This window comes from Amblyomma mixtum, chromosome 6 (assembly GCF_055824585.1).
Source record: "Amblyomma mixtum isolate Tamu chromosome 6, ASM5582458v1, whole genome shotgun sequence".
Classification (NCBI taxonomy): Eukaryota; Metazoa; Arthropoda; class Arachnida; order Ixodida; family Ixodidae; genus Amblyomma; species Amblyomma mixtum.
This window is the reverse complement of record NC_143017.1, coordinates 113,915,650-113,941,661: the sequence shown is the minus strand read 5'-3', so window position 1 is coordinate 113,941,661 and position 26,012 is coordinate 113,915,650. Positions and strand designations below refer to the sequence as shown.

Here is a 26,012-nt window from a genome sequence, read left to right as displayed (position 1 = left end):
ATAGCAAAGGCCGCATTGCTGTCAGCGTCGCTTTGCGGTGCGGCCACACTGCACGCAGCAGTGCTGTGCAGTTCACGCGCTCACTGCAGTCCACGCTGAAGCGACGTTGTGCACAGCGTCAAGCACTGAAATGTTCGTAGGCTGCTCGCCGCGCTGCTCCGCGTAGGCCTGTCGACTGCGTTTAGTACGTCCAGCTTTTCCTCAAGGGGAAGCGCCTTCCGCTTACGCAACGCTATCCGCCATCAAAGCACGCTGTTGTTGCGACTGAGAGAAGGATAAAAAGGAAATTGCACAGGCCTGCCGACTGGCTCCAGCGGAGCCACCACCGCTGTCACTTGCAGATAGAGGAGAGTTAAAAGATAAAAAGAAAGAGTGAAAGAAAAGAAAAGACGCGCGTCGCAACAACTGCATCCGCCGAAGCGGACGCTGGCTGAGAAAAACAGATAAGCGACCGCAGCCGCGCGCCTCCTCGTCACCACCTCCCACGATAAAGATCTCGGCATTCGGCGTTCGCGAGGCAGATAACCATCTAGTGGCGGCCTCTCCAACTCGCGTGCGGCTTCTTGCAGCCAGTTCCGTAGCCAAGCCTGGCCAAGACTCGTCAAAAATCAAAATGCCGGTTGGCGCGCATTGCCCGGGCGGGTTCGGGGTGCCCGGTTGCGACGTATCATGCGGGATCGTTTCCTCGGCTACGACGTAACAGCGGGGTTCCCAATACATTGGATCCTATGGAAGCTGTGCCGGGACCCGAAGAAAACGACGTAACAGCCGGGAAAACGCAGCAGTGAGGAACGTAACAGCGGGGTTCTACTGTATTGCTGTTGTCGTTGCAGCTGCTGCAGACCCACAGCACATACAACATAGCATGGAACAGCCGCGCAGAGTTTTCAGGGATGCTCACTTTAAACGTCTGTTTGGAAAGCTTCATCTGCAGCCGGACACCTTCCCGACTTATACCCCTGTCACACGGCCAGTTTCAATGGCCATCGAGTCGAGGGCCTTCGAGATTTTCGATCACCATCGAACTCGAGGGAGTTGTGGCGCTACTACACGGCAAATCTGAATGGCCATTGAAATGGTTCTCGCGTCTTACGCCAAGCTCGTGTAGCGCTACAATCGCTCCGTTCGGTTTCGCACAAATACAAAAAATATTGCTATAAAACCTGACTAAACGTTGAAATACACTTTTCTGCAGTCATAAGGCGCGTTCACACTTGTCCAAAAAAAAAAGTGAAGGGCTATCGCTCGCCGCAAAAACTAGGACTTGTTCTCATCTGTTGACGCCCGGGCGAGGTGAAACTGCCGCGCAGCTGCTGTCTATCGCTTTTGCTCACCACGTCGCCGCTTGCGGCGTACACAGATACAGTGAGAAAAGGACATAAATTTATGCTGTATACGTACCAGTGTATGCATGCTTACGTGCGCTAAACACAGGCGCATTCCCACCTTTAGTTCAGCGTATGCTAGCACAGACGCGAAAATAAACTCAGCCTCTAGGGGCGCCATCTGATTGTCAGGACGGAAACGATTACAGTGAAACCTCGTTATAACGAACAGTTAAAAAATCGGAAAATAGTTCGCTATATCAATAATTCGTAATATAAAATTTCGTACAAAATACATGCAAGAGCAGCAAAATTCAATCAGAGAAGACACAGCGACTCTGAGAGTGCTTACTTGGGTCACGTCCATTTATTTAGGCGCAAAGAACTGCGTTATCGCGGCCTGCTTTTTTGCGTTGATCGCATTCCGTATCACGCCCTGTTCCACAGTTTGCAAACACTCAACAAGGGCAAACCCACTGCCCTCAATAGTACTGCAGTGGCGGCGCAGTAAATCCAAGGCAGCAAGCGCTTCTTGTGAACTCGGAATGTTCTCATCGTCTGCGGCGTCAGCGTGAGCTTCGTCTGCGGGATGTTCAGAGACTTCCGCAGTGATTTCGACTTCCGTCAGTACAGCCGTGGTCGCTGCGATATCGTCGCCACCTACAAAGTCTTCAATAGTCATTGTTGCGGGCATGTCACTAACAAGACGCGAAAAATCGTTCCAGGCCTCATCGAGCTCGCGGAGCTCTGCTTCTGCTTCGTCGGGATCGTCACCATCGTCACTTGATGCACGGGCCTCCGTCGGAACAAAACCTGCGTGCCGAAAGCAGTTGGCAATCGTTTCACCTTCCACGTTGTCGCATGCCGCTTTGAGCATCTGGATTGCTCCCAGCAAGTCGATCTTTAAGCCCTGCTTCATACGAAGCCTCACGAGAAGAGTGTCAATCAGTCTCCTCTTGTAAACTGCCTTGAAGGCCCTGATGACGCCTTGATCTAAAGGCTGCAGCTTGGCCGTAGAGTTAGGCGGAAGAAAGCGGACTTCAATGTTATTGAGTGCGACATCTGTGTTGTGTGCGGTACAGTTATCAACGAGGACGCACACTTTGCGACCCTCGCGCTCAAGCTCGCAGTCCCAAGCTTGCAGCCACTTCGCGAAAAGTTCTCGCGTCATCCAACATCTACGATGACGAAGGGTTGCAGCTTCACAGTGCCGTCCATGTTGGCGGCAAGCAATACAGTGATCCGGGCCTTTCCTTGCTTCCCGCCATGGCACAGCTCTCCGCGCGCGTCAAGGGTAAGCCTGGGTAGCATTTGCCAAAGTAGGCCCGTTTCGTCTGCATTAAAGATGTCCTTGGGCTGATATTTTGCAAGGATTTGTGGCCACTCCTCTTCCAACCACTTTTTGATGCTCTCGCAGTTGACCGTCTCACTTTCGCCAGAGATCATTTTGCCTACGATGTCATAGCGTGCCTTGAACGTTTGCAGCTATCCGGAGCTGGCGACAAAGTTTTCGGCATTAAGGATACAGGCAAAGTCTTTCGCTCTTTGTTGAAGCATCGGTCCCGAAACCGGTATGTTTCGAGCTCTGATATCCAAAAACCATTTGTAGAGCGCCTTCTCCATGTCGCTAAACACAGGGGGCCAAAGACGATGTGCACTTGTTCGTGTGCTCTTTTGTGCTTGTGCCTTGATGGCATCTTTCTTCTTCAAAATTGTACTCAAAGAGCTGCTTGGGATTGCAAATAAGTTCGCAAGAACGCACTTCTTTTTGCCGTTCTCGACATGCTGAATAATCTCGAGCTTGGTCTTTAACGTCAGCGCTGCTCTTTTTTTCGCGTTCACCGCCATTACAGCACTACGCACGCCCGCGCACCACACTTGACACAACCACCGACGCAGCCTCCACAAATCGTCACGACGACCACGCACGGCTAACACTAAAACGCAAAAGACTCAAAAGGACAAAAGCAACATTCCATCGCGCCGCTGCTGAAGTGGCGCTGTCAGCGATTGTGAGATGCGATTTCTTTGGCTGTCAACTCTCACTGCCGACGTGGCATCTGTGGCGCTGTCGGTGCCTGCAAGGTAGTCGGTGCCTGCAAGTTTGAGAGAATAATGTTTGTTCATGCTGATGTATCGTGCACGAAAGTCCTCATCGGTGCTGTTCGAAGCAATGCTAGCAACCTTGGGCAACGCTCGAAGGCCCTCGAATTCTCGACAGAGTTCCGGGCTGCTCCGCTGACTCGATAGACTATTGACTCCATGGCTATTCAAACTGGCCGTGTAGCAGTGCTCGATTGCCTTCGAGTCGATAGACTATCAGTTCGAGGGCCTTCAAAATGCCTGTGTGACAGGGGTATTAGGCCCACGAAAACCTCAGCGATAGGAGTCGAAAACGAAAAAATTTGGCACGCCGCACTCGCAACTACCGCACTTCTTGGCCACATCGAATTTCTGGCCTGCCGCACGCTTGCCGTGTTCGACAGAAAACTCCCAGCAGTGTAGCAATTAAGGTACTAGCCCGTCGTGCTAAAATAGCAATGCTCGGCGGCAGCACACGAAAGCCACAACTGCGATGGACTAACTGGCTACCTCAGATCCCGGGCCTTTGACAGCCACAAAAAAACTGGAGCTGGTGATGCTGATGCCGATATGGATAGCGAAAGCTCGTGGCAGAGAAAAAAAGTTGGTGATTATGATGACCTTGGTCTCAGGCGTCATCCGTGGGCGGCCCCTGTAAGCTCCTGTGCGCGCGTGAGGCCTCCGTAATCAAGCACCCGTTGCTCGCAGCCAGAGCCGATCGCGGAGGCCACGGTGTGTGCATTTCGAAGGCTATGCCTGCATGGGTTGTGGGAAGTTTCGGTGGGGCCCTTACACGGATCTCTTTTTTTTAATGTTTCCTTTGGGAAAACGGTGCGGCTCGTACACGGGTGTGTTTATTTATTTATTTATTTATTACCTCAAAGGCCCCGGTTGTGGGGCATTACATGAGGGATGGGCGGATTACATGCAGATTATATAAAGATTACAGAGTACATAAAGATCAGGATGCATAAAGATTACTGATTACATAAGGATGGCCTCAGTCTTTTTCTTGAAGTTGATGCAGTTGACGATGAGTATGGCTTCCGGCGGCAGATCGTTCCAGTCCTGAGATGATATGACAAAAAAGAACGGAAATGAGATGTAGTTCTTGCAGCGGGTGGGTATACAGTCCTGATGTGGTTGTTGCGGCTAGAAGGAAGATGAGCTGTTGATATGATAGATGATCCTAAAGGTGAATGATAGAACTTGTGGAATAGGCATAGTCGAGATATTTTTCTTCTAGTTTCAAGGGTAGGCAAGGATGCTCTGGATTTTAAAGAGGACACGCTAGTATAGTAAGAGTAATCACAATAAATAAAACGGATAGCGTGGTTTTGAACTTTTTCAAGGATTATAGAAAGGTTAGATTGATGAGGATCCCATACTGCTGATGCGAATTCTAGTTTAGGTCGGACGAATGTTTTGTTTATGCGGTATGTTTAATTTTTGTTAGTTGAAAAATTTCTGGAAATTTTACCCCGCATAATAGGCGCACCCCGAACTTTGAGCCGGATTTCTTGAAAAAAAAAAAAGTGCGCCTATTATGCGAGTAAATACGGTAGTTGGCAAGTGACAGACTATAGTTCGGTGGCACGTATCTCAATTATTTTTCACTCTGAACCCACAGGAAGCAATTCATGACTGTCGAAATTGCAACAACCTCAGCAGAATCACTCATGGGGGACATCTGTGATTATGCTCTGCAGGTAGCCAACAACAATGGGAAAATTTGAGAGCATGGCATGTTGAGTGATGAGCAATGTGTGTGTTGTGTAAGCCAGCCAAAAAAAACTATTAAAAACGACAGCAAGGGCAGCACGCAAACGGCATTTATTTCCTTGAACCTGCTCCTGCTCACTTGTCCTCACCATCTCTGACCTTCTTATCACTCCCCTCTTCATACAATGCACAATATTTGGTGATATCAAGTGCATTGCAAATGCTGCACTTCTGAAGCATGCATGCAACCAAGCTTTCCAGGATGCCATCCCATTCCGCAGCAATCCAGCTAGCTACAGTTAAAACTCGATTTAACGAAGTTGAGGGGAGCTGTGAATTATTTTGTTAAATCGGGAGCTTCGTTAAATTGAGTGAGGCATTTCCTGGGCACATAATTCGGTACATTCGATTACAGTCAGGCCCACTTATAACAATGCTGGTTATAACAATATATTGGATATAACAATGGTCAGTCGTGGCACCATCAGCTTTACCATGTGTTCTGTGGTAAAATAAACTGCTTATAGCAATGCTGTCAAGGCACATTATTGGTTATAACAATTAAATCTGGTAGCTGAGTGTCAACCATTACGAAAAAAACAAACCAGAAAATGCTACGGCCACACCAGCAAAACCATGCTTACAACACAAAAGTGCGTGCGTGTGGGGCTGATCAATGGACTAAGCCGGCGCAGCGACAACACGAAAGCAAAAGAACCCGTTAATGCGTTCCCCTGAGCAAAAGGCCCACGCAGAGAAGAAAGTTTCGAGCATGGTAGGGAGCCTTGGCGGAGCAGTCCATTATTAACATTTCTGAGAGGTGCGCCGCTCGCAGAAAAAAATGCGCAGATGCGTTTTTCTTTGTTTTTACACTCTGAGCTACAGCTGGCACCAGCAGCGTGTACGTTGTCCCATCTTCTGCTGTTCTTCGCTAACTTCCCCACAGTCCCCGCTTCCCAAATTTCACGTGTCCCAGAGGCAGGCGTCATCGCATCAGGCGAGCTGCTGCATTGCTGCATTGGCTACACGCACCATGCGTACTCCCATTCCGTCGGTGCAGTGCGTGTGCGTGCAGCCAGCGCGGTTTTTTTCTTGTGAGCTGTCACCACACCCTTGGTTCTGCATGCTTCTTGAATTTCCCATAAGAATCGCTTCCGGAAAGCCAGCTTGATTCCTGTGACAAGGAGGTGCGCGAAGCTCCCGCTAGTGCAGTAATGGCGGTGCTTTGGTCATTGGTGAACGGTGAACATTTTTCCGGTCCCGTGAAGTTCGAATTAATGAGCTTCTACAGGTATTAGAACAATCAAACCCCTCCAGGTGTTTACTGTCGATAAATGATCTGAAGTTTGTCATATTTTCTTTTTTTTTTTCAGCTTAACCCTGTTATAACAATTACTGGTTATAACAATGGTATTTCCATGGCACTTGAATATTGTTATAAGTGGGCTTGACTGTATATGGTATGCTGGCATCCAGAAAGCTACCGCAGCATCATATTTGTGAAGCGTAAATGCTCCAAAAATGAAACTGTGGACCGCGGACACTACTGGCGCCACTAGCGCATGTGAAATGAAACAACAAAAATTGTTAGTCAACAAGAAAGCCCCGAGAGGACTACAAATTTACTTTCCAGCAAAGAAGTCGGTGATCTTTGCTTGCGTGCGTTTTGTGAGCAATGGCCGCACTGATTTCTCGTAGGTCTGAAGTGCGTCCAGCGCGTCTTCCATCCCCTCGTGTGCTCCGGCAAAATGCCGCAGCAGATCGAAAGCATCCATCACCTGACCCGGTGTCTGCATGGGAGCTTCGGCACCTGCAAGGTCGTCATCAGTGTCTTCAGCCTCCACTCCCTTCACGCTTCCTGCAAGCTGCAACAGATCGGCATCAGTCAAAACTTCTGTTGTGACTGCGTTTGCGTCGGCTTTCACGTAGTGGGAGAAACTTATGCCTATGGGCACTTCTTCCACTGAGTGAAGGTGTTCCCAGGCATCTTCATCCTCGTGCACGGCGCTTGCGCAGTCCGGACCAGCTTCGGTAGTTTCAGGGCCTAGTGTACCAAGACCGGCAGCCCCGAAGCAGTTGACAATCCGCCTTTTTCACGGTGCGACTGCGCATGCGCCCTTCCCCTGGCGGCATTGTCGCGAAACATACTGGAAGTGTAAACTAACCGGGTTCCTACGCAGGGTGCGTTGCTGCAGCCATTGGGCGCTCAGCACGATGCGTTTGGCGAGGCCTATGACATGTGTTGCATAAGGCTGCGATGCCCATGGTGTAAAAGGAAGCAAAGTTGGGTTTTTTCGCTTTCCGAACGCTTCCCGGGACCGCCTTCGACGCGAAGCGTGGATAAAAGCAGTTCGCCAGCTCGACGATCGTGGCCGCCCTTGGGCACCGTCTAGCACGTCGAGACTGTGCAGGAATCACTTTGTGACAGGCACAGACGAGGTACTGTGGTTAAATGCGTGAGCAGTGTATGACAAAATTTTTTATTCATGGGCAGGAAGGCCTCAGATGGCACCGCAGCACCCAGACTTCCGGTCGCTGATCTCAAGATCGCGGTTTCGATGCAGACCACGACAGCCACATTTCAGTGGAGGCGAAATAGAAAAGCACTAGTGTGCTGTGTATGTCAGGGCACGTGAAATAAGTCCAAGTCGCATATATTAATATGGAGCCCTTCACTGAAGCGTTCCACGCAGCCCTTGTGTCAGACGTTTAAGTCTACGTATCAATACCATGGTGTGCGCTCATCGCAGGCAACTGTTTTTCAAGAAACAAGCAAAGGTGCACTGCGGCGGTAGCCTCACATGCTTTCAGTTCGTCACCAAAAATGGGTTTAAGATTGTATCCCGGTAGGGCAAAAACTGAATAGGGCATATTTAAGTTATCGCTAAAAGTTTTGCAGCGTGCACAACCCTACGGATCCCTACAGACGGGCGGACAGTGGAACGGAAGAAAAAATAGCGGACACTTGAGGCGAAAATGTGGCCATTTCATCTGTTCCTACATTAAAACACTGCAAAATGGAATTGAACACTAGCAAGCACATACGAGCACATACATTTGATAAAGCTAAGCAGCACTACCGCCAATAAATGGGAAATGATTGGGGATATTTCATTGACCATTACGTTCCAAATGTAGCCTTCATCTTCGAAGTGGCGGCCCTTGCTTAGCTGGTGATCACATCGCATGCCGGATGATCGGAGATACTGAAGAATTTGCTCTTCGGTGGGCACAGCAGCCTGCCTCGGACTTCGCACCAGCCATAAGTCAGCCCTAAAAATCCTTCAGATACCAGGTGCTGCCCAGGACACGCTATCGTCGACAGATTCCAACAAAACAAAACGTGCTCCGTCGTGGCACTCAGTCTGGCCGGGTCGGGCGCACAGTACCCTTCCAGTGAGCTTCGAGCGTTGTACGCGAGATGGCAGCACAGGAAAATGAAAAAGGCCGACTATCGACGGCCTCAATGCTCTCCAAGTCACCACCACCAGCTCAACCGCCATAAAAATATCTATTACATACAAGCGTCGACGACTCGACGATTGTATGTGCACTTAATGCTGTTAATTATTCCTTGATCCAAGGGCTGAACCACAGACGTTGCGTTTGGGAGGAAGTAGCGAAGCTCCACGCTGGTCAGCTCGACCTCTGCCACGTAGTGGGCCGTGCAGTTATCTAGTAATAGGTACACTTTCCTTTTCTGGCGACACATGTTGCTGTCAAATTCCTTAAGCCATGTAGCGAAAATAGCACACGACATTCAAGCCTTTGAGTTGGCAACATACTTTACAAGAAGCTTTTTGGTGCCTTTAAAGCATCGCGGCATAGCACTCTTTCCGGTGACAAGCGGGTCTCGTTTGTCGGTACCGTCCATGTTGATGCACAGCAAGAGATTCAGCCTGTGTTTGCTGTGTTTGCCGCCGTGGCACGCCTGCCCCTTCAGTTAGTGTTTTTTTAGGCAGCATTTGGTAGAAGAGACCGCTCTCATCGGCGTTGTGGATGTCTCTGGGGCATATTTTCCCAGAATGTAGGGCACGTTTTCAGACTGCCAGTTGCCGACTACAGCCATGCTTACGCTGCTTGCTTCACCGCTGAGCACTTTCCCGACAATGCCGTGTCATTCTTTGAAGAGCGACAGCCAGCCGGGACTTTCCTTGAATTCGTTGTCGCCCAGCAAGCACGTGAAAGCGCGAGCTTTTTGTTGGAGCAGGTCTCCACTCATGGGAATATCCTTCGCCCACAAATCCATAAACTGTGTGAAGAGGGCCTCTTCCATTTTGCCTTGGGGAGTAGTCTTCAGCGTTTTTTTGCGCGAAAGATTCCCCGACGAAGTGGCGCGGAGGATGTCATCTTTCCCTTTTGTAGAGAGAGTACTCGCTGGAATGCCATGTGCTGCAGCCACGTAACATTTCTTCTGTCCACTTGTCACAGCACGAATTATGTCCGCTTTCTCGTCCAGCGTAAGCCTTTTTCGTTTCTTGGAGGTCTCCATCTGCTAGTCAGGAGGGTTAGCGGCACGCTTGCTCGCACACACCACGTCCGCGTTCATGATAGCAAGGCTAGACTGACTGGAGGGACAGCAAGCTAAGCTTGACAAAGACATGTGCTCAAAGGCACGGGGAAATATCTGCACGACGACGACGGTGAGCGAACACAGAGCACAACACACATACACACACACAAAAAAAAGAAACACTCTGAACTGCAACAGTGCCATCTATTAAATGTGGCACGAAACTTTTTTACCGCTGGCACCATCCGGTGAACTCAACTCAACATTACAGCTCTCGTTTTGCGCCGCGCAGTTTGAAAAAAGCGGGAAGAAGGTGCTCCGCGCTGTTACCGCTTTCTCGCAATCAATAAATTTTCGGGTGCTCTCTACAAAATAGACCAAAAATTAACCTTTTCACCTTTATGTCTCGAAGAAAGGTTCGTTAAATCGGGAAAGATCACGGAATCGGTTTCGTTATTTTGGGTTAGTCAAAGCACTGAACCCTATGGGTGTTTGAGGGGGAATTAGGAGATCTTCGTTAAATCGGGGCTTTCATTAAATCGGGTTTCGTTAAATTGAGTTTTGACTGTATACACATTCCTATCATATGTGTGACGGTGCCTCAGTGAGGTCCGAATTATTGGAGTCCGAAAGATTGGTGCCTGATGTCTGTGTAGTGGGTTGTACTTTCGGTTCTACTTTCAATGCTGTGAAGCTGAGCAGATTGAGGACAGGTACACGTAAAGCCCACAGTACAGCTGGTTGCGCACTTGTGCGACCATGTGACATGTAGTGAAAGGTTTATGAGCCTTCTGCGGATGGAGCTTGTCACAAAGCTTTCAGTGTTTGTTGCGTCTTTGCTGAAGTGTTCACTGTCATGTGGCAGCAGCATCGCCGAGGAGGAGCAACTGCGCCAGGCCCTGGAGCAGTCACGGTGGGAGGCGCGTGGAGGCGGTGGGAACCGCCGAGGAGCAGCGTCGCGCCCTCCACGCCGAGGCTGGGGTTCCACGAGGGACCGAGGTGTTGAGCACCACTCGGGGATGGCCAATGAGGCCCCATCTGTGCCAATGATGCACAATGGTATGAACATTGTGGGCAGCATAGACGCTCGACGCCTGACGTCTGGAGGTGCGCCGCCACCACCACCACCACCTCTGCTAGCGCCACCCTCGGCACCACCACCACCGCAGACATCGGGTGCGGAGCCCACTGTGAGCTTTGACCAGTGGCTCTCGCTGTGCAGTCGCTACATGCCTCTGCTGGCGCAGAGCATGGTGGAACTCCAGAGGACCTGCGCAGCAGTCCGCTCGGCCGCGCCTTCGCTTGAGGGCTCGCCCTTGCTGCTTCCACCACCACCCCTATGGCCTCCATTTACACCCACCTCAGTTGGGTCCCCATTGGCTCCACCTGTTGTGGCCCCACCTGCAGTGACCTCAATCAGTGTGCCCCCACCCCCGGTTATCCCACCCATGGCTCCGCCTTCTCGTGAAGGTGGTGACTTTAGTGCCAGCAATTCTGTCTTCCAGTGCCAGCACCCGCCTCAAGGGCGTCCGCCAAGGCCACCGAAATCGGTAAGTCGCTGTGCCCTGTGTGCTCCGAAATAGCAGCTCAGTCCAGCAGAAATTTTCAGAGGGGATCACCTCCTGACTTCGAAGACTGCACAATGTCTGGTTACGTGCATAGTGGTCAGCGATGGAAAAATGCTGGGTCAAGGGGGTCATTTGGTCTCGAGCTCACCAACAAGTTAGTTGTGAAGAATTAATCAGAAAATTGTTTGGCTTCTGAAATCTCTGTCCCCATAACTGTCTTTCATAATCAGTGGTACCTTGAAATTATTGAGCAGTGGAAAGGGTGTCAATCAGTTTTTTTTTTTTTGAATTGCTGAAAAAAAGAAAAATAACTGAGTCTGCTGCCTGCATGCCATTTGCACTAAACTACAGTACAGCAGACAAGATTTCTGGTGCCATAGTGATAAAAAGCTGGAATGTTGCACCAAGCTGCTTTGAATGGTTGACTTCGGAATAGGGCAGCTTCATACGCCGCCTGCTGTGACAGACAGGCATAACCTCAGTTTGTGCCCCGGTTTGAGAATGGAAAGGCCCATTTGAAGCCCGTTCATGAACACGGCTGTCATGAGGCATTTTTTTTGGTTGTATTCCGAAGTTTCCAGTAAAGGTAGATTCACATGGCGGACGAAATCGAAGGTGGGCATGACGCAACCCTACATCACTGATTCCTGCGGCTCCGCTTCGGTCCATGAGCAGCTATTTGTGATATGACTAGGAGGCCGTTTCACAGCTGGGATCTTCCACAAACGGCACTTTCTTTTCTTAATTATTTCCCTTGACGAAAGTTCTCTAGCTATTCTTCTTGTACCCAGGCATGCACAGTGCGACATGATATCACACTGAAACGCTGGAGGAAAGCAACAAACAGCTTTACGGGACTCTCTTGCACAGCCGCGAAGCGCACTCAAATGAGCATCGCACCGTTCCATGTCGCGATCATTTTAGTACGATGTTTGTATTTTACACGTAGTACTAATGTGTCTGTTACTCAGTCTCAGATTGCAGTAGCTTGTTAGTATTGTGTGACAGCCATTTCTATTTTGCAGTCGCACTAGTCTGTAGTTTAAAGTCATTTTATAGTCTTTCAGGCAGTCTTTTCATCCACTCTGGTTTTGTATTGAAATTACTGTGACGGCTTGTCAAAACTGTGCGACACTTGATGTGTTAACTTTGGGGCTGCACAGTTCAGTCACTTGAAGGAATTTTTTTCTTTCGTCTAGAGTTTTAGCGTGATTACATGTTACGCTGTATAAGCTTTAGCTTTTGAGTTGTACAAGGAGCATGAAGGCAGCAATCCGGGTGGTTGCCTTCCATAGTTTGAGTGTGGCGTGTTTATGTAGTTCTCATTGCAGTAAGCTTGATTGCTTGCACTGTAGAGGGTCGCTAACAGCTTCGTTTTATGTCATGTTGAGTGCGACAGCGAGCACGGCAATGCTTTGGCAAAACAGTGCAGCATTAGCAGCAGTACATAGCCACTACGCCTCAGCCCGGTGTCCATATTGACAGCTGCCCTGGGCAGTAGCGTGCCTGCGCAGGGCTTTAGGAACAAGGGTTAGTCCTCGCTGTTGTCTGCTATTTTGTCCTGTTGTGTAAATGCTCACCGCGGACGGGCGGACCGCGCGTTAAGACGTCACGTGACCGATCGGTCCGCGATCCAGTCTCTCGTGTGAATCTACCTTAAGCGGATTAATCATAAAATAAGGATCTGGTACAGGAGCTTCTGGGGCATTATTCGTTACAATATACTGACTTGACATTGCTAATTTCTAGATCCAAGAGCCAGATGCTGCATGACATTCTTGTTGTTAGTTGACTTGACTGTGTGAGCATTTACTGTCAAGGAGTGTGTTATTGAGGATGCCGCAGAATGTTTGAGCGAGTTGACTTCGTGCCAGTGAATGAAACAATGGGGATGTGGGCATAAGGAAATTTATGCGTGGGCCTATTGTGTCATAGTGATTGTTGTTTCATGGTCATGAAAGTGCACTGAGTTTCCAAGCAATTTCTCATTCACATGCCTTGCTATGTTAAGTTTGGCTCAGCAAAGAAATGTCCCATTTCTTGTTTCCATTGAGAGCCAAGTAGCTGCTGCGGGCAGCTTCAAGTGCGCACCAAGAAACTCTCAATGAGCTGTTCTGGTCATGGCCTGGCGTGCACCGTGCCCCTGTAGGGCACATTCTCTGGCAAATGAAGGCAACGTCCAAAGGATTTACGTTACTGTTAAACAGAAAGCATAAAGCCTTCATCTCCTCTTGTCCCATACATTTTTGTTCAAGCTTTCGGAGCTTAGGTTTGTTCTGTGTCTTCCTGCTCGTGTGCTAAATGTGGGCAAGCAGCATTGTGACCTTTCTGGTAACGGGGCCCCATGCACAGTTTACGTGGCTTCCTGACTGGTCCTGCTTTCGTTTGCAACCATCTAATTTGTTGGGAGAAAAAGTAGGCAGAATGGAAAAAAAGGTTAGGGAAGGTGCAGCACAGGCAATTCTTTGTGAGCAGGATACTGTTTTCACTGCGTTCACAATTTCTCATGGTGTCTCCTCTTTCTTCAATGTCATTGTATGCAGGCTCGCGGTGGTGGTGGACATGGTTCTGGCGATGCGGGGCATCGCCCTCACCAAAAGACTAGCCAGCAACAACAGCATGCTGCAGCTGGCAAAAAGCAGCATCAGCAACACCAGCAGCAGAATCAGCATCAGTCGCAGCAGAATCATCAGCAGAATCAGCACCAGCCACATCAGCCATTCCATCAGCACCAGCAACATCAGCAGGAGCCACTGTATCAGCCACCTCATCAGCCATTGCATCAGCTATTGCATCAGCCACAGCATCAGCCACAGCAGCAGCCACAGCAGCAGCCATTGTATCAGCCACAGCAGCAGCGACAGCAGCAGCCTCATCAGCAGAAGCCTCATCAGCAGCCGCCTCATCAGCAGCCGCCTCATCAGCAGCCGCCTCATCAGCAGCCTCCTCATCAGCAGCCGCCTCATCAGCAGCCGCCTCATCAGCAGCCGCCTCATCAGCAGCCGTCCCAGCAGCAGCCGCCTCAGCAGCAGCAGCCTCAGCAGCAGCAGCCTCATCAGCACCAGCCTCAGCAGCAGCAGCCTCAGCAGCAGCAGCGGCAGCACTCTGGCGAACAAGTAAGTGGGCAATAGCTTCTCTGGGTGGTATTTTGATGGGAGCAAGGCGCAAAAATGCCATGTGCTGTGTGATGTCGATTTTACGTTTAAGGGGGGACACTGGTCTTGAAAAAAAAATTTTTATTAATGAAGTCACAGTTACAAAATCTTCAGGGCATATGTATTTTTGTGTGCTGATTCCGAATATATCATTTAATTTCATGTAAAGCAATTCCTTGAGCACTTATGCAATTTTTATGCTAGTATTTTGCAGAGAGTTTTGAAGAAAATTTGCTGCGGGAAACTCGCTGAAATGTATGCCATTGGGTTCTCTTGACACCAAGGAATGCAATAAGGGTGAAATTGTCTTCCTGCCTATCAAAGAACTTAAGTTATAGAGTTTTGAAGTTGTCGCTTCAGAAATGAGAAGGAAAATGTGTATTCCTGTGTGTGAAATGGCAGCTTCAGTACCTTATTACTCAAGTTCTATGAGAGCCAGGATGATAATTTTACCCTTATTGTATTCCTTGGTGTCAAGAGAACCCAATGGCATACATTTCAGCAAGTTTCCTGCAGCAAATTTTCTTGAAAACTCTCCGCAAAATACTTGCATAAAAATTGCATAAGTGCTCATGGAATTGTTTTACATGAAATTAAATGACATATCTAGAATCAGCGCACAAAAATACATGTGCCCTGAAAATTTCATAACTATGACTAAATTAATAAAATTTTCTTTTCAAGACCAGTGTCCCCCCTTAAAGAATCTGAGGTGCTCAAAAAAATTTCCCATGCCCTTCACCTCATTATCCTTCGTAGTCCCATATGCAGCTTTAGGAAGTTAACCCCCACACACCATACACCTACACCATGTTTACAAACAGAAGGGGTGCTCACTGCAGCCAGACTCTGCTGGGGGTGAAAAGTAGGCTTAACGCTCATAGGGGTACATTGATACGAATATCTTCAGAGCAGTTATCTGATTTCACACCTCGCTTGTGATGCCGTTCCTTTGTGAAGAGTAATCATGAAGATCCTAGAATGAGATTGTGAAAGTATGAAATGTCATTTCAAAGGCGTTGTATTTTTAAAGCACCGCGAAACGTGTGCACAGTGGCTGCTGCTGGTGGTGCGGCCCAGTAGTGTGACCCATAGAACCAAATGTAAGCAAAACTTGCCGAAATATTTTTCTCGTTTCATAGAGCACCCATGGAGGCTGCCGTTTGTTACATTTTGGCGAGTGCTTTGAAGGAGACTGGGCCAAAGTGTACTTCATCGTTTCGATGCTATCTTTGTAAAACATCCTGACAATCTTTTTGTGAAGCCGAACTTGCTCCAAAAAGGCGCTCTATTTGCTGGATGTTTCTCTTAATTGCGCTAGCTTCTCGTGCAGTCCAACATGCCTTGCATATGCTAATTTTGCTTATCAATACAGTCGTTCACACCTGACAGCATAGACAGCATTACACAAAAAAGCTGTTCGGAAATGCCTTCATGAGTGAATGGAAGAGAACTGTGCACTGTAGTGGACGATGGCACAGCTGATACCGACGGCAACCTGTGGCTCCAGCATACGCGAGTGCTACCTGTCTTTGTAATCGCAATGTTGGTTGTTTGCTGCTTTGCATGGTTCAGTTATTGCTTATTGTGTTGTCTGATGACTGTATTCAAAATAAACCCTTGTTTCAGGTTAACTGTAGTATTTGCGAGGGAGTGTAGCGAGCAGCAGCAATGTTGGACTGCACGAGAAGCTTGCGCGATTTGGAGAAAACCTAACGTATAGAGCGCCTTTTGGAGGCTTGTCTGACTTCGCAACAAACATTTATTTTGGCCTTTGAAGAACACAGCTTCGAAATGACATAGCGTACTTTGTCCTACTCGCATACTCGGCAACTGTGAACGAACAGCGGCCCCCTTGGGTGCCCTGTCAATCGAGAAAAATACCGTATATTGCCGCGCATAAGTCGACGTTTTTCTTTTAAATGTCCTTCCAAAGTTGGGGGGTCGACTTATAATCGGAGTCAACATATATGCGGAGTCTTAAAGTCGGCCTATATGCAGGGTCACAAGTAATTTCGACCAAGTCGCGGATAATATCGTGCCCTGTGTGCTCGTACTTCCATAATAGTTGTCAGACATGGTGTGAAAGTGGATCTGCTTAAAAAAACTTGAATTTAATTGAGGTATGCTCCAAAGGTTTGTTGTAATATGATAGCAACTTGTTATCGACAAACCAGCGGCAGCAGTGGCTCATAAGATGATGATTGCAACGGTGTCCTCACAAGCAATGACAAGTCAGAGGTGTCTCGTGAACAAATAAATGTTTCTAAATTTTTGGGCGAGCTAGGACCGCAGGGTGTGGCACGTTTCGAGGGTGTACGTTTCGAGGAAAAGCTGGTTGCATTGTTACATTAATTGAGGATTGGTTGAGAGGGTTGTGGCGTCACACCTTGAGCTATGGAATGAAAACAATTAAAACCAGAGTTGAATTGTGACTATGAAGTCTCAACATGACTGATGTCATTGTGAGATATCAAGATGTAAAGTAAATTAGTTATGCTGAAAAGAAAATTGCAAAAGTACTATTTGGTAATTGAACCCATGACCCTTGTGTTGAAAGTCAGAAACGCAGCCCCTAGGCCATTGAGACACATTCGTTTGGTTTGGTTAAAGGCAGACCTTTTGTATCTTGGTGTGTATCCGGTGGTCTAGTACACATACTAATGTATGGTAATGATGTGTGTAGGTAATTAGAAAGGGGTATTAATTAAAAAGAAAGTAGCAAATAACCATTAACGCTGTTGGGTCATGGTACTAATGTCAGAGTGTAAATGCGCCTTGAGGCAGAGCTTCAGTGTCCCCTTAATTTCTTTCCTTTCTCAATACATTTTTCCTTTCCTTTTCCAGTAACCTGTACTGCCTTCTTTCTACTTTCATAGGTAGCTGTTCTTTTTCTGCAAGCACTGTGTGCTTTGCTTCACGGCCTCAAGGCCTTCGAAAAGTTGTCATCTTGTCGCAGCTCTCGAGCTTGGTGGAGAAGCCATCTTAGAGAGCGCCGTTTTATCGCCTTCGGTATCCATTTTCCTCCGAAAGTTGGCCTCGCGATGCTAGACTTCATGCGTGCTGTGGTGTCATCATTCCGTAGGAAATACATGGCTACGGCCAGATGCTTTTACTGTAGCTGTTTCTTTTAAAAAATATCCTTACTATAAACGAAAAAAAAAATTACATTTGTCTATGGAAGGTGAACGAAGACCGCAGTTTCACTTTCCTATCTTCGAATTTTTACTGTATCTAAGTTAACTATAGCAGGGTTCTAATGTACATTAAGTTAGCAGGCGCACTTATTTGTCCTGTGCCTGTAGTTGCACATTGCAAACTAGCATGGACACACCAGTGCTTACAAATGGGTCGCTGCTGCATAGTCTTTTTTTTTTTTTCATTAGCTTTGCCTTGTTACGAAATGGAGGTAGTAGCAGTGTATGTATTGCAAGGAAGGTGAAGCCCACTAGGAATAGTGATTAGTGGACTTGTGTCTGCCAAAGCTGAGCGAGTGGCTGTGAAGCTCACAATAGTGGAGGGCTTCAGAATAGTTTTTGCTTCCCGAGTTTCTTTGACTTGCTCGAAAATTTAATTGGTGTTATTTCATGTTGCATTCATGGAAATTCAGATGCTATGCAGGCTTGGTTTGCAACTGTGATCTCAGGTGCTCCAGCTCTAAATAGCCATTTGTAGGGCACATGGTACAAGCGGTGTTTGTGAGAATTTGAAAGAAAACCGGTTCGAGAAGTGAGCTGGCTTTTTTTTTTTTTGGGTGCTTGAGTTGCCAGCGAGAATCGGGGTGGGCACATCTTTTGCGTTCTCGTGTGAAGGGTAGACCCCGGATGTTTTCAGCGACGGGCCCCTTCTTCCCAGCGAGGTGGGGCTCGTTTAAAGAAGAGGAGGAAAGGAGACAAGCCAGCTAGCTCCTCTTAGCTGCTGTGTTGTGTGCACGCACTGGTGAGTTCTCCTGGTCCACTCGATACACCGTGCCTGCTCTGCTTGCGGCTCCTCGCTTCTCCCCCACGCCCTGCCTTCGCATCTTCAGCCTTGCCCATGCTGCTCAGGACGGTCAGCGGTCGTTCCATGGAGCTTGCTTGCATTTGTAGCTTTTGTGTGCGTTATCTCCCATGCTTTGTGCACGTTGGTGGTGGTGGCTGCCGTGGTTTCGTTGTCGAAAGGTACGGTTTTTGAGTTGCATGTGATTGGCTCCGGCTTGCCGCTTGTATTCTGGCATTATAATTACTGCTTGCCCATGCTACGATACCGTCACCAATGCCGCCTTGGTTGTCAGAAATCTTCTTTGGTTTTAGTTCCCATCGGTCATTCGCCATGCCTGATTTTTCTTGGGAACACGGGCTACAATTTCAGGGAAGCAGTAGTGTAGTAATTCCTTGGTCATTTCCAGTTTTCACCTCCCGTAGCTTCATTCATTTGGCTGTTTGTCCTGCATTAACTTCTTTTAATGTCTTGATCCTCTTGTCACTTTTACAGCAGTGCTGGAGGATATTTGTGAAGCAGCATCCCTTAACATCCCAGAAATACTGCACCTTTATTGAGAGCCCCTTTTAGAGATCGTTTAAAATGCAGGGACTTGTTCCGCGAAAGCATTTCTAGGCTATGTCGGTGGGGTCGTGTCACCAAACGTGTCCGTAGCAGTTGTGACATTCTCAGAAGAGGTAGCATCAATCGATTGGTTGTAATCAAAAGAGGATGATGTGAGGATGCTGTGCAAAAAAAATTTGATGATTAGTAAATAATTAGAGCCAAAAATGTAAAAAAAATCTTCGAAATAGCGAGGACATCATTATAGTGAGTGAATGGGAAAACAGCCATGGACGGCAAAGGATTGAAAGTAAAGTTTGAAATGAATTGAAATGTATTTATTGAGTGATAATTAATCGAACAAAAAGTTAATAGTTTAATTGGTCATTTAATTATCAGCAAAAACCATTGGACAGTTGAATAGGCTGGACGGGGATAAAGTAAGTGGACGGGAAAGCAACCACGGCGCCAAATGAAAAACCAAAATGGTTGATTGAGGTAAAAGAAAATATAATCAGAGTAAATAAATTGATCTTTAATTCAAGCATAAGATAATTATGCTAATTCAGTCGTTAAATTAATTAACAAACAAAGAAAATGATAAAGAGAGGTGACAAGTGCCGAGGAGACGTCTATGCTTTTGCATTCTCCCAATGCGGGGTCGCCGCAGTGGTCTCTTAATTTTTTTTTGAGTATCATACTGGATTCACTCAAGAGCTAAAAACTGCAGTTACAAGTTTGGTAATGTCTAAGAGGATTTGTACACTGCAGTTTAATTGTAGCAGGACCTCATTAATTCAAAGCCCGTTAATTAAACTGTCGGAAACAGCTTGAATTAAATGGTTTTTGAAATTGCCTGAGAATGGAGTACTGATTATCAACATCATCACCACCAGCCTGACTACGCCCACTGCAGGGAAAAGGCTTCTCCCATGTCTCTCCAATTAACCCTGTGCTAGTAAATGGAGTACTAGGGCTGAAAAAAATGGGTAAAATATCCAGCAATGGCTCACAGAAAACTGGAGTTACTATCATTAGGGCCTCTCACTTTTTGCTGCAAAAAATTTCAACTTCTGCAATGTCAGATTATGCTCTACAGAATTCACATGCACACAATAATTATGAAACTTTTTCTTTGAAGCATGCCTTCAATAAATAAAAGGTGGCTACGGTAATTCAGCACTGCTTAGTGATTGGTGTTCTATCTCACTGATGGTGCCCTTTTGATACAATGTCCGCTATTGACTGAATGTTCATCATTCCCCATCTGGTGTGGTGACTGTGCCTGCTGATGGTCGGCTGCCCTCCAAAAGTTTGGTCACTCGCCATCTGCTCACTTTCTTTCCTGGAGGATTTGGTATCCAAAGAAATGAAAGCTTGCAGAACAGATGCACGACGTTACCGAACTTACTAGGCTGCTATTAGACATATTAGGGCGTAAATCTTAGGCACCCTATCCTGGATTGAGCACCGTGCCTTCGACGTCACCAAACGTGAAGCGAAGCGCAGCAGGGGGTGAAACTGTGATATTGGATACTGCGCGAGGAGGAAACTAGAGGAGGAGGTACTTTGGGAGTGTGAAGGCCGTCATCTGCTCGCTGATAACCTCATCAGTAAGGTATACGTCGCTCACAAGAGATGGCGCCAGAGTAGCACGCACTGTAGGCACACTGGTTGTTCGCCCAAGGCGAGGTGCAGTTCATCGGCAGCAGAACGCTGTGTGCACTGCCCAAGTCGAAACCCAAAGCCGCCTCCGTTCGGCACTGGGTGTTTAGCATGGAGTCGCCTACGGTTTGAGTACTATGGAAGCTGTGCTAAAAAATCATGGATCATTTCTCATTCATTTGCTATGGAAAGCTGCGCAGAGCACTGCCATGCATATTGCTTCATGTGACGCTAGGGGTTTGCATGCACAGATCGATCGTGTGAAAAGTGGATTTCCCGTACCTCATTCGCGCGGCTTATGGTCACCTGACTGCACAGCATGTATGTAATCGCGCGGTCTTGCTGTGTTTTGTGGAAGACTTAAATTTGGCTTAGCAGCACTGGTTAGTTAGATTGCAGAGAGAGTACACACTTGCTGCAGCATGCACTCCACTGCTATGTGCATCTCCGAGGTGAAGCGGGTGTACTGACCGGCATGGGCTGTCCACCAAGACGTCTTGGGCTACGTGAAAGTCAAAAGATGTCGGCGAAGGAAAGCACATGTGCCGGAAGCGGCGTGCAGCATGCCGGCTAACGGAGTGCCTGTCTTGGGCGTTTTGGTAGTTCTGCCGTTATGCATTCTTTTCTCCTCATCTTCGTATTTCTGGTTTGGGCTCTCCATGAGGCCTCTGCAATGGAGTATCTTCATACTTTTGTATCTGGGCTTCACCCTGTCACGTGTCTGTCGGCTACATGCACAGCACTGCAGCCGTCCAAGGCCGAGTTAGCGGATGCAGCTGCCGTGCTAGCTTCTCTGTACACGACGTGCACTGAAATCAGACTAATGGTGTGATAGCGCAGAAGTGTCAGAATGACCATTGACTACTTCCAGCAGCTTGTTAATTTGGAGCTTTTCAGCAGAAGCTGATTTTTCGAACATTTGAGCGACCCCTGTAATGTCTGAATAATCGATCACGGACTGTATTTGAGGGTCGGTTACTTTCATTGTCCTAATTAATTAGGGAGACTCATTGTCGACACAGTTGCCATGCCCATTGAAGCTCATCATTGCTGGGGCAAACAAATGAAGCAAGCATGTCAAAGCATCAGCAGAAGTTTCTTTGTAACCATTATCTATCTTGACCATTCCTGTAGCTGAATGATCCCATTCCTATTGTTCTTTCATTCCTGTTGATGGTACCCAAGGCAAGAGTACAAATTGAGGTTGCTAACATGCAATTCTCTAAAAAATGCTAAATTCCATACATTTTTGTGTGATTGCTACAGGCCTTAGTTAGTATTTTTGTTGAGTGCTTTAGTTTTAATGTAGCCAAGAGAGGGCATGACCTTGTGGGGTGTACAATTGTTCCTTTGACTCCACTGTTTCACATAAGGAGACTTCTGAACTTTTTGCTCCTTGTGACTGTGTTCTTATTAGAACACTTCAAACATTTTTGCTCGCAATTTGGGGCAGCTAAAAATATTATTCTACAATTAAAGGAGTATAGACGCCTAGTTTTGGTGGCATGTTTTCTTCTCTGCAATGATGCTGAAGAGTACTGAATCACCACGTAGTATTCACCTACGACCGCTAAATAATTTACAATCGTATTTTTCAGTCATGGCTGTTTTGGTTTCAACAGCTGAACGGTGGCTGTGTCATCAAAGAATGGTTTTATGTCACTTGAGGCATGGAAAAACATCGATATAATCACTGCTTCATTGTTTTAATCCACAACAGTGCTGAAGGCAGCCTTTCTCAAGAGCCAGAATGACGACTAATGTGAAAGCAGCGATTATATTGCAGTTTTTTCGTGCCTCACAAGACATAAAACCACACTTTTGACGTCACAGTCCTCATCCGGCTGTTGAAGCCGAAATCGAAACAGCATGAGAAAGAAATTCAAATAAAACTTATTTAGCAGTTTGCTAAATACGCAAATAGTTTGCCTTACGCATCATTGCAAACAAGAAAACACACAGCGAAAAGTTAGGTGTCTATACTCCTTTAAGCCCTTCACCGTTTTGTTATATCAACGAATTTCTTAACAAAACTGCTTATTTTTTTTTATTCTTGATTTCGAATATTATTGCAATAAAAAGCATGAATTCGATCTTTTAAAAAATATCTGAAGCAAACATGAAGTCAAATTAGCTTATTCAAGTTTATTATTTCTGACATTACGGTAAACCAACTTCCTGCTGGTAATGAGCGATAAATATATTCAAGCAAGTCATCAGGCAAGCTTATAGTGAACATGTTACCGGGAACTGCAAGAAAAGGAAACCGAGAGGGTCATGTAGGGATGTTACTGACGTTGGCCTTCATGCACTGACTCGTGCTCGCAAAGTTCGCTTCTGAGGTGTCCACTTCTTCATCGGAAGAACTGATAAGCACAACGTCAGCACTGTCGTCCTCGCTCCCTGAAACAATGTACACTTCAGTGTCTCAGTCACCATCGTCTGAAGAAGATTACGACGAAGAAGAGCGTCTTTTCCGAGAAGACGGGCCAGCAAAACACGCGTCGCCTCCGCCGGATGCCATTTTTAAAACCCAGGTTGCCATACGAAAAAAAAAACGTTTATGCGGTAGAAGAAAACGAAATTAACAGGTCAGTGCTGCCATCTGTCGAGCAAAATGTTATCTCAGCCACACACGAGCACTGCTCGTCCGAAGAACGTATTCAGAGAGGACGAGCTACAGTCGTCCAAAACGGTTTGGGGACGGCTTGGCAAGGACGAGCACAGCTCGTCCAAAACGGTTAAGGGGTTAATAAATAGTTACTCACTGATGTCCACCTGAGTGCAGCTATATGGTCACAAATTTTTTTCATTTAATTATCTGCATATGGACTGAAGGCAGCCCCAAACACCTCTACCCATTCACTCACCTCTCCTCCTTTGCATTGTTTGCACCCACAATTAATTTTTTTTGCACCTGTGCGACTGCATGCTTGTACATTTGGCTTGCCATGTAGTATCAGGTCAAGCATGTCTTCTGTGGGAAATTAATTTTTGCCTCACATTTTGCTGTGGAACAGTGCTCTTTGGCTTGCTTTGTAGCTACTGTGAAGGAAAGAACAGAGGCACCAAAAAATTAAGGTGAAAAAGTGCACTGTAGTCGAGCAGATTCATTTGTGCTCAATGAATCCTTTCAAGGAGTTCATTTTTTGGCAGCTTGACACTGTCACTCGTTAACTGAGGGGTGATGTCATTCTTACTATTTGTTACAAAAGTAGCATAATTTTTCCCTGTTGATTAGCATGGTGAAACCAAAGTAGCTGTTGAAATTTTTACTTGTTTATTGCAGCAGTGAAGAACACACTTTCGACGCCGTGAGTGATTCAAGATGAGGACATTGTGATGCTTGTGTGTGAACTCCTGCACTCGAAGCATGGTCGTTAAACGCGCATCTGTGAATCATTCCTGTATGGGGCAGCATCGTCGTTATTTTCCTGTGTATCCTTGTGTGTGTTAATTAATTTTCTTTTAAAAAGTTTGCTGTGCCGCTAAACTGTTTTTGCTGGTTACAGAGCTGTAACCAAACTGTTCTTGCTGACATCTTAGTAGTAGTTACCAAGGACAGCGTTATTGCCCTTTGGTCATTGCGCACCACTGTTTAACTTTGATGCTGGGTGTCTGCACCCTCATGAACCTTGTGCACAGGTTCGATACTAACATTTCTGGCTCCAGGCATTGCTGAGTAAGATAAGAACCTCATGTCATTTTCAGATATGTACTATGTAGTTTTATTTTCCAGCTGTGAACATTTCTGATGCCGTAAAAAATTGTGAGGAGTGTGCATCTACTCTTGTTTACAGAACAGATTTCTGCATTGAAGTCTACATGCAGTCACGGAATGCTAGTTGGCTGCCCCCCCCCCTGGTGTGCTGCAAAGCCTTTGATTGTTGTCTGCGTTGAACTGAACCACAGTGTATAATTTGTGTTTGATTGATGTGAAACACCCTGTAAATTTGTAAAAATTAAATGAACAAAGGTCCACAAGCAGTTTACGGAGTGCCAGCAGGCTGCACTCCTGGCCTGCTACAAAGACCTTGATTCAGGTCTTTGTGGGACTGAACCAGAGTATATAATTTGTGTTTGAGGTGAGATACCCTGTAACTTTGTAAAAAGGAAATAAACAGCTATTTTTCATAATTTACTGCTCGGGGTTAGGTGTGCCTCAGAAATTTGCATGCAGCATTGCAGTTCGCTTACCTTGAGCTTAGTTTATCAGCTTGATTTTGTTTTTCTGCTTCCTTTTGAGTTTCTCTACTACAGGAATGAATTTCACCCACGAATGGTATAACTAGGGATTGTAGAACAGAAATTGCGAGGGAAGATATCAACATTCTCTAACAGACAGCTTCAAGAGTGATGGAAGACCAAGGTAAAAGGTAAAGTGCTGCTTCAATTGTTCCATTGGGGAACCAATCTCAGTAGAAGGGGCCCCTCCATCCTGACATTGAATAAAGGCCTGCATTATCAACAGTTGACTCAGCCATATGAAATCCTTTTCTGTGTATCAGGTATGTATGCACCTTTGTATAAAGTTGAAAGAACCATATGCAAACCACTGTCACCTTTTGCACTTCCTATGTTGTGCTAAGAGTGCAAGACATTTCTAGCCGCCGCGGTGGCTCAGTGGCTATGGTGCTCGGCTGCTGGCCCGAAAGACGCGGGTTCGATCCCGGCCGCGGCGGCTGAATTTCTTTGGAGGAGAAATTCGAGGCCCGTGTACTGTGCGAGGTCAGTGCACGTTAAAGAACCCCTGGTGGTCGAAAGTTCCGGAGCCCTCCACTACGGCGTCTCTCATAGCCTTAGTCGCTTTGGGACATTAAACCCCATAAACCAAACCAAACCAAACCAAGACATTTCTGGTCAATATTTCAACGTGTCAAAATTTTGTGAGGCTGTTAAAAAATATGTGAGAATATGTGAGGCTGTTGTTTGAAATTGCACTTGAGCGTCTGCAAAAATGCTCATGAAAGATTTTTAGAGTGAGAGCTGTACTCCCTGAGGTGCAACTTCTATTTTACCTTCAGTGCCTCACAAGGCCAAACCGAACTTAACTGCATGGTGCTGTGGCTCAAGCCATCGTAGTGTGACCACGTGATTATACGATTATGACCATTGGGCACCCGACCTAGACCTTGGCATTTGATTTGAGACTGTGGAGACCGTGCTTAACAGGGCTTTCGCTCTTATAACTAGGCGCAAGCCACGTTGAACCCTAGCCATTTTTTCATGGCTTTGGTGTGCTGCCTGCATTTGGTATTTGGGCATCAATGGCTGGTTGCACCAATGAGCGCTGATCGACCACTTGTTTTTACACTGTTTCCCAATTACGCAGAGAAAGCCAGTTTTTTGTGCAAGCCTGTGGAGGCTTTCGGGCCAGTAATCTGGCAGAATTCTTCCACCTTTCATTCCAAAAGCACCAAAATCTTGCTGTGGATATAAAGTGTGCACACTCGCATTT

General features: G+C 46.9%; 1 protein-coding gene across 4 annotated transcripts in view; it reads left to right on the top strand.

The window, feature by feature from the left end:
- Positions 1–24,695, top strand: part of LOC149340091 (uncharacterized) — a 46,047-nt gene extending 21,352 nt beyond the window's left edge. For 2 of the 4 annotated variants that reach the window (XM_089548831.1, XM_089548829.1), the window contains 4 exons: positions 10,508–11,192; positions 13,754–14,326; positions 18,200–18,304; positions 23,844–24,695. In XM_089548831.1, the coding sequence (XP_089404957.1) occupies positions 10,508–11,192; positions 13,754–14,326; positions 18,200–18,280 (1,339 nt within the window). In that variant the 3' untranslated portion in view covers positions 18,281–18,304; positions 23,844–24,695. The remainder of the gene's footprint in view (positions 1–10,507; positions 11,193–13,753; positions 14,327–18,199; positions 18,305–23,843) is intronic. The other 2 variants (XM_089548830.1, XM_089548832.1) reach the window with 2 other exon arrangements.
- Positions 24,696–26,012: the final 1,317 nt, after the last annotated feature.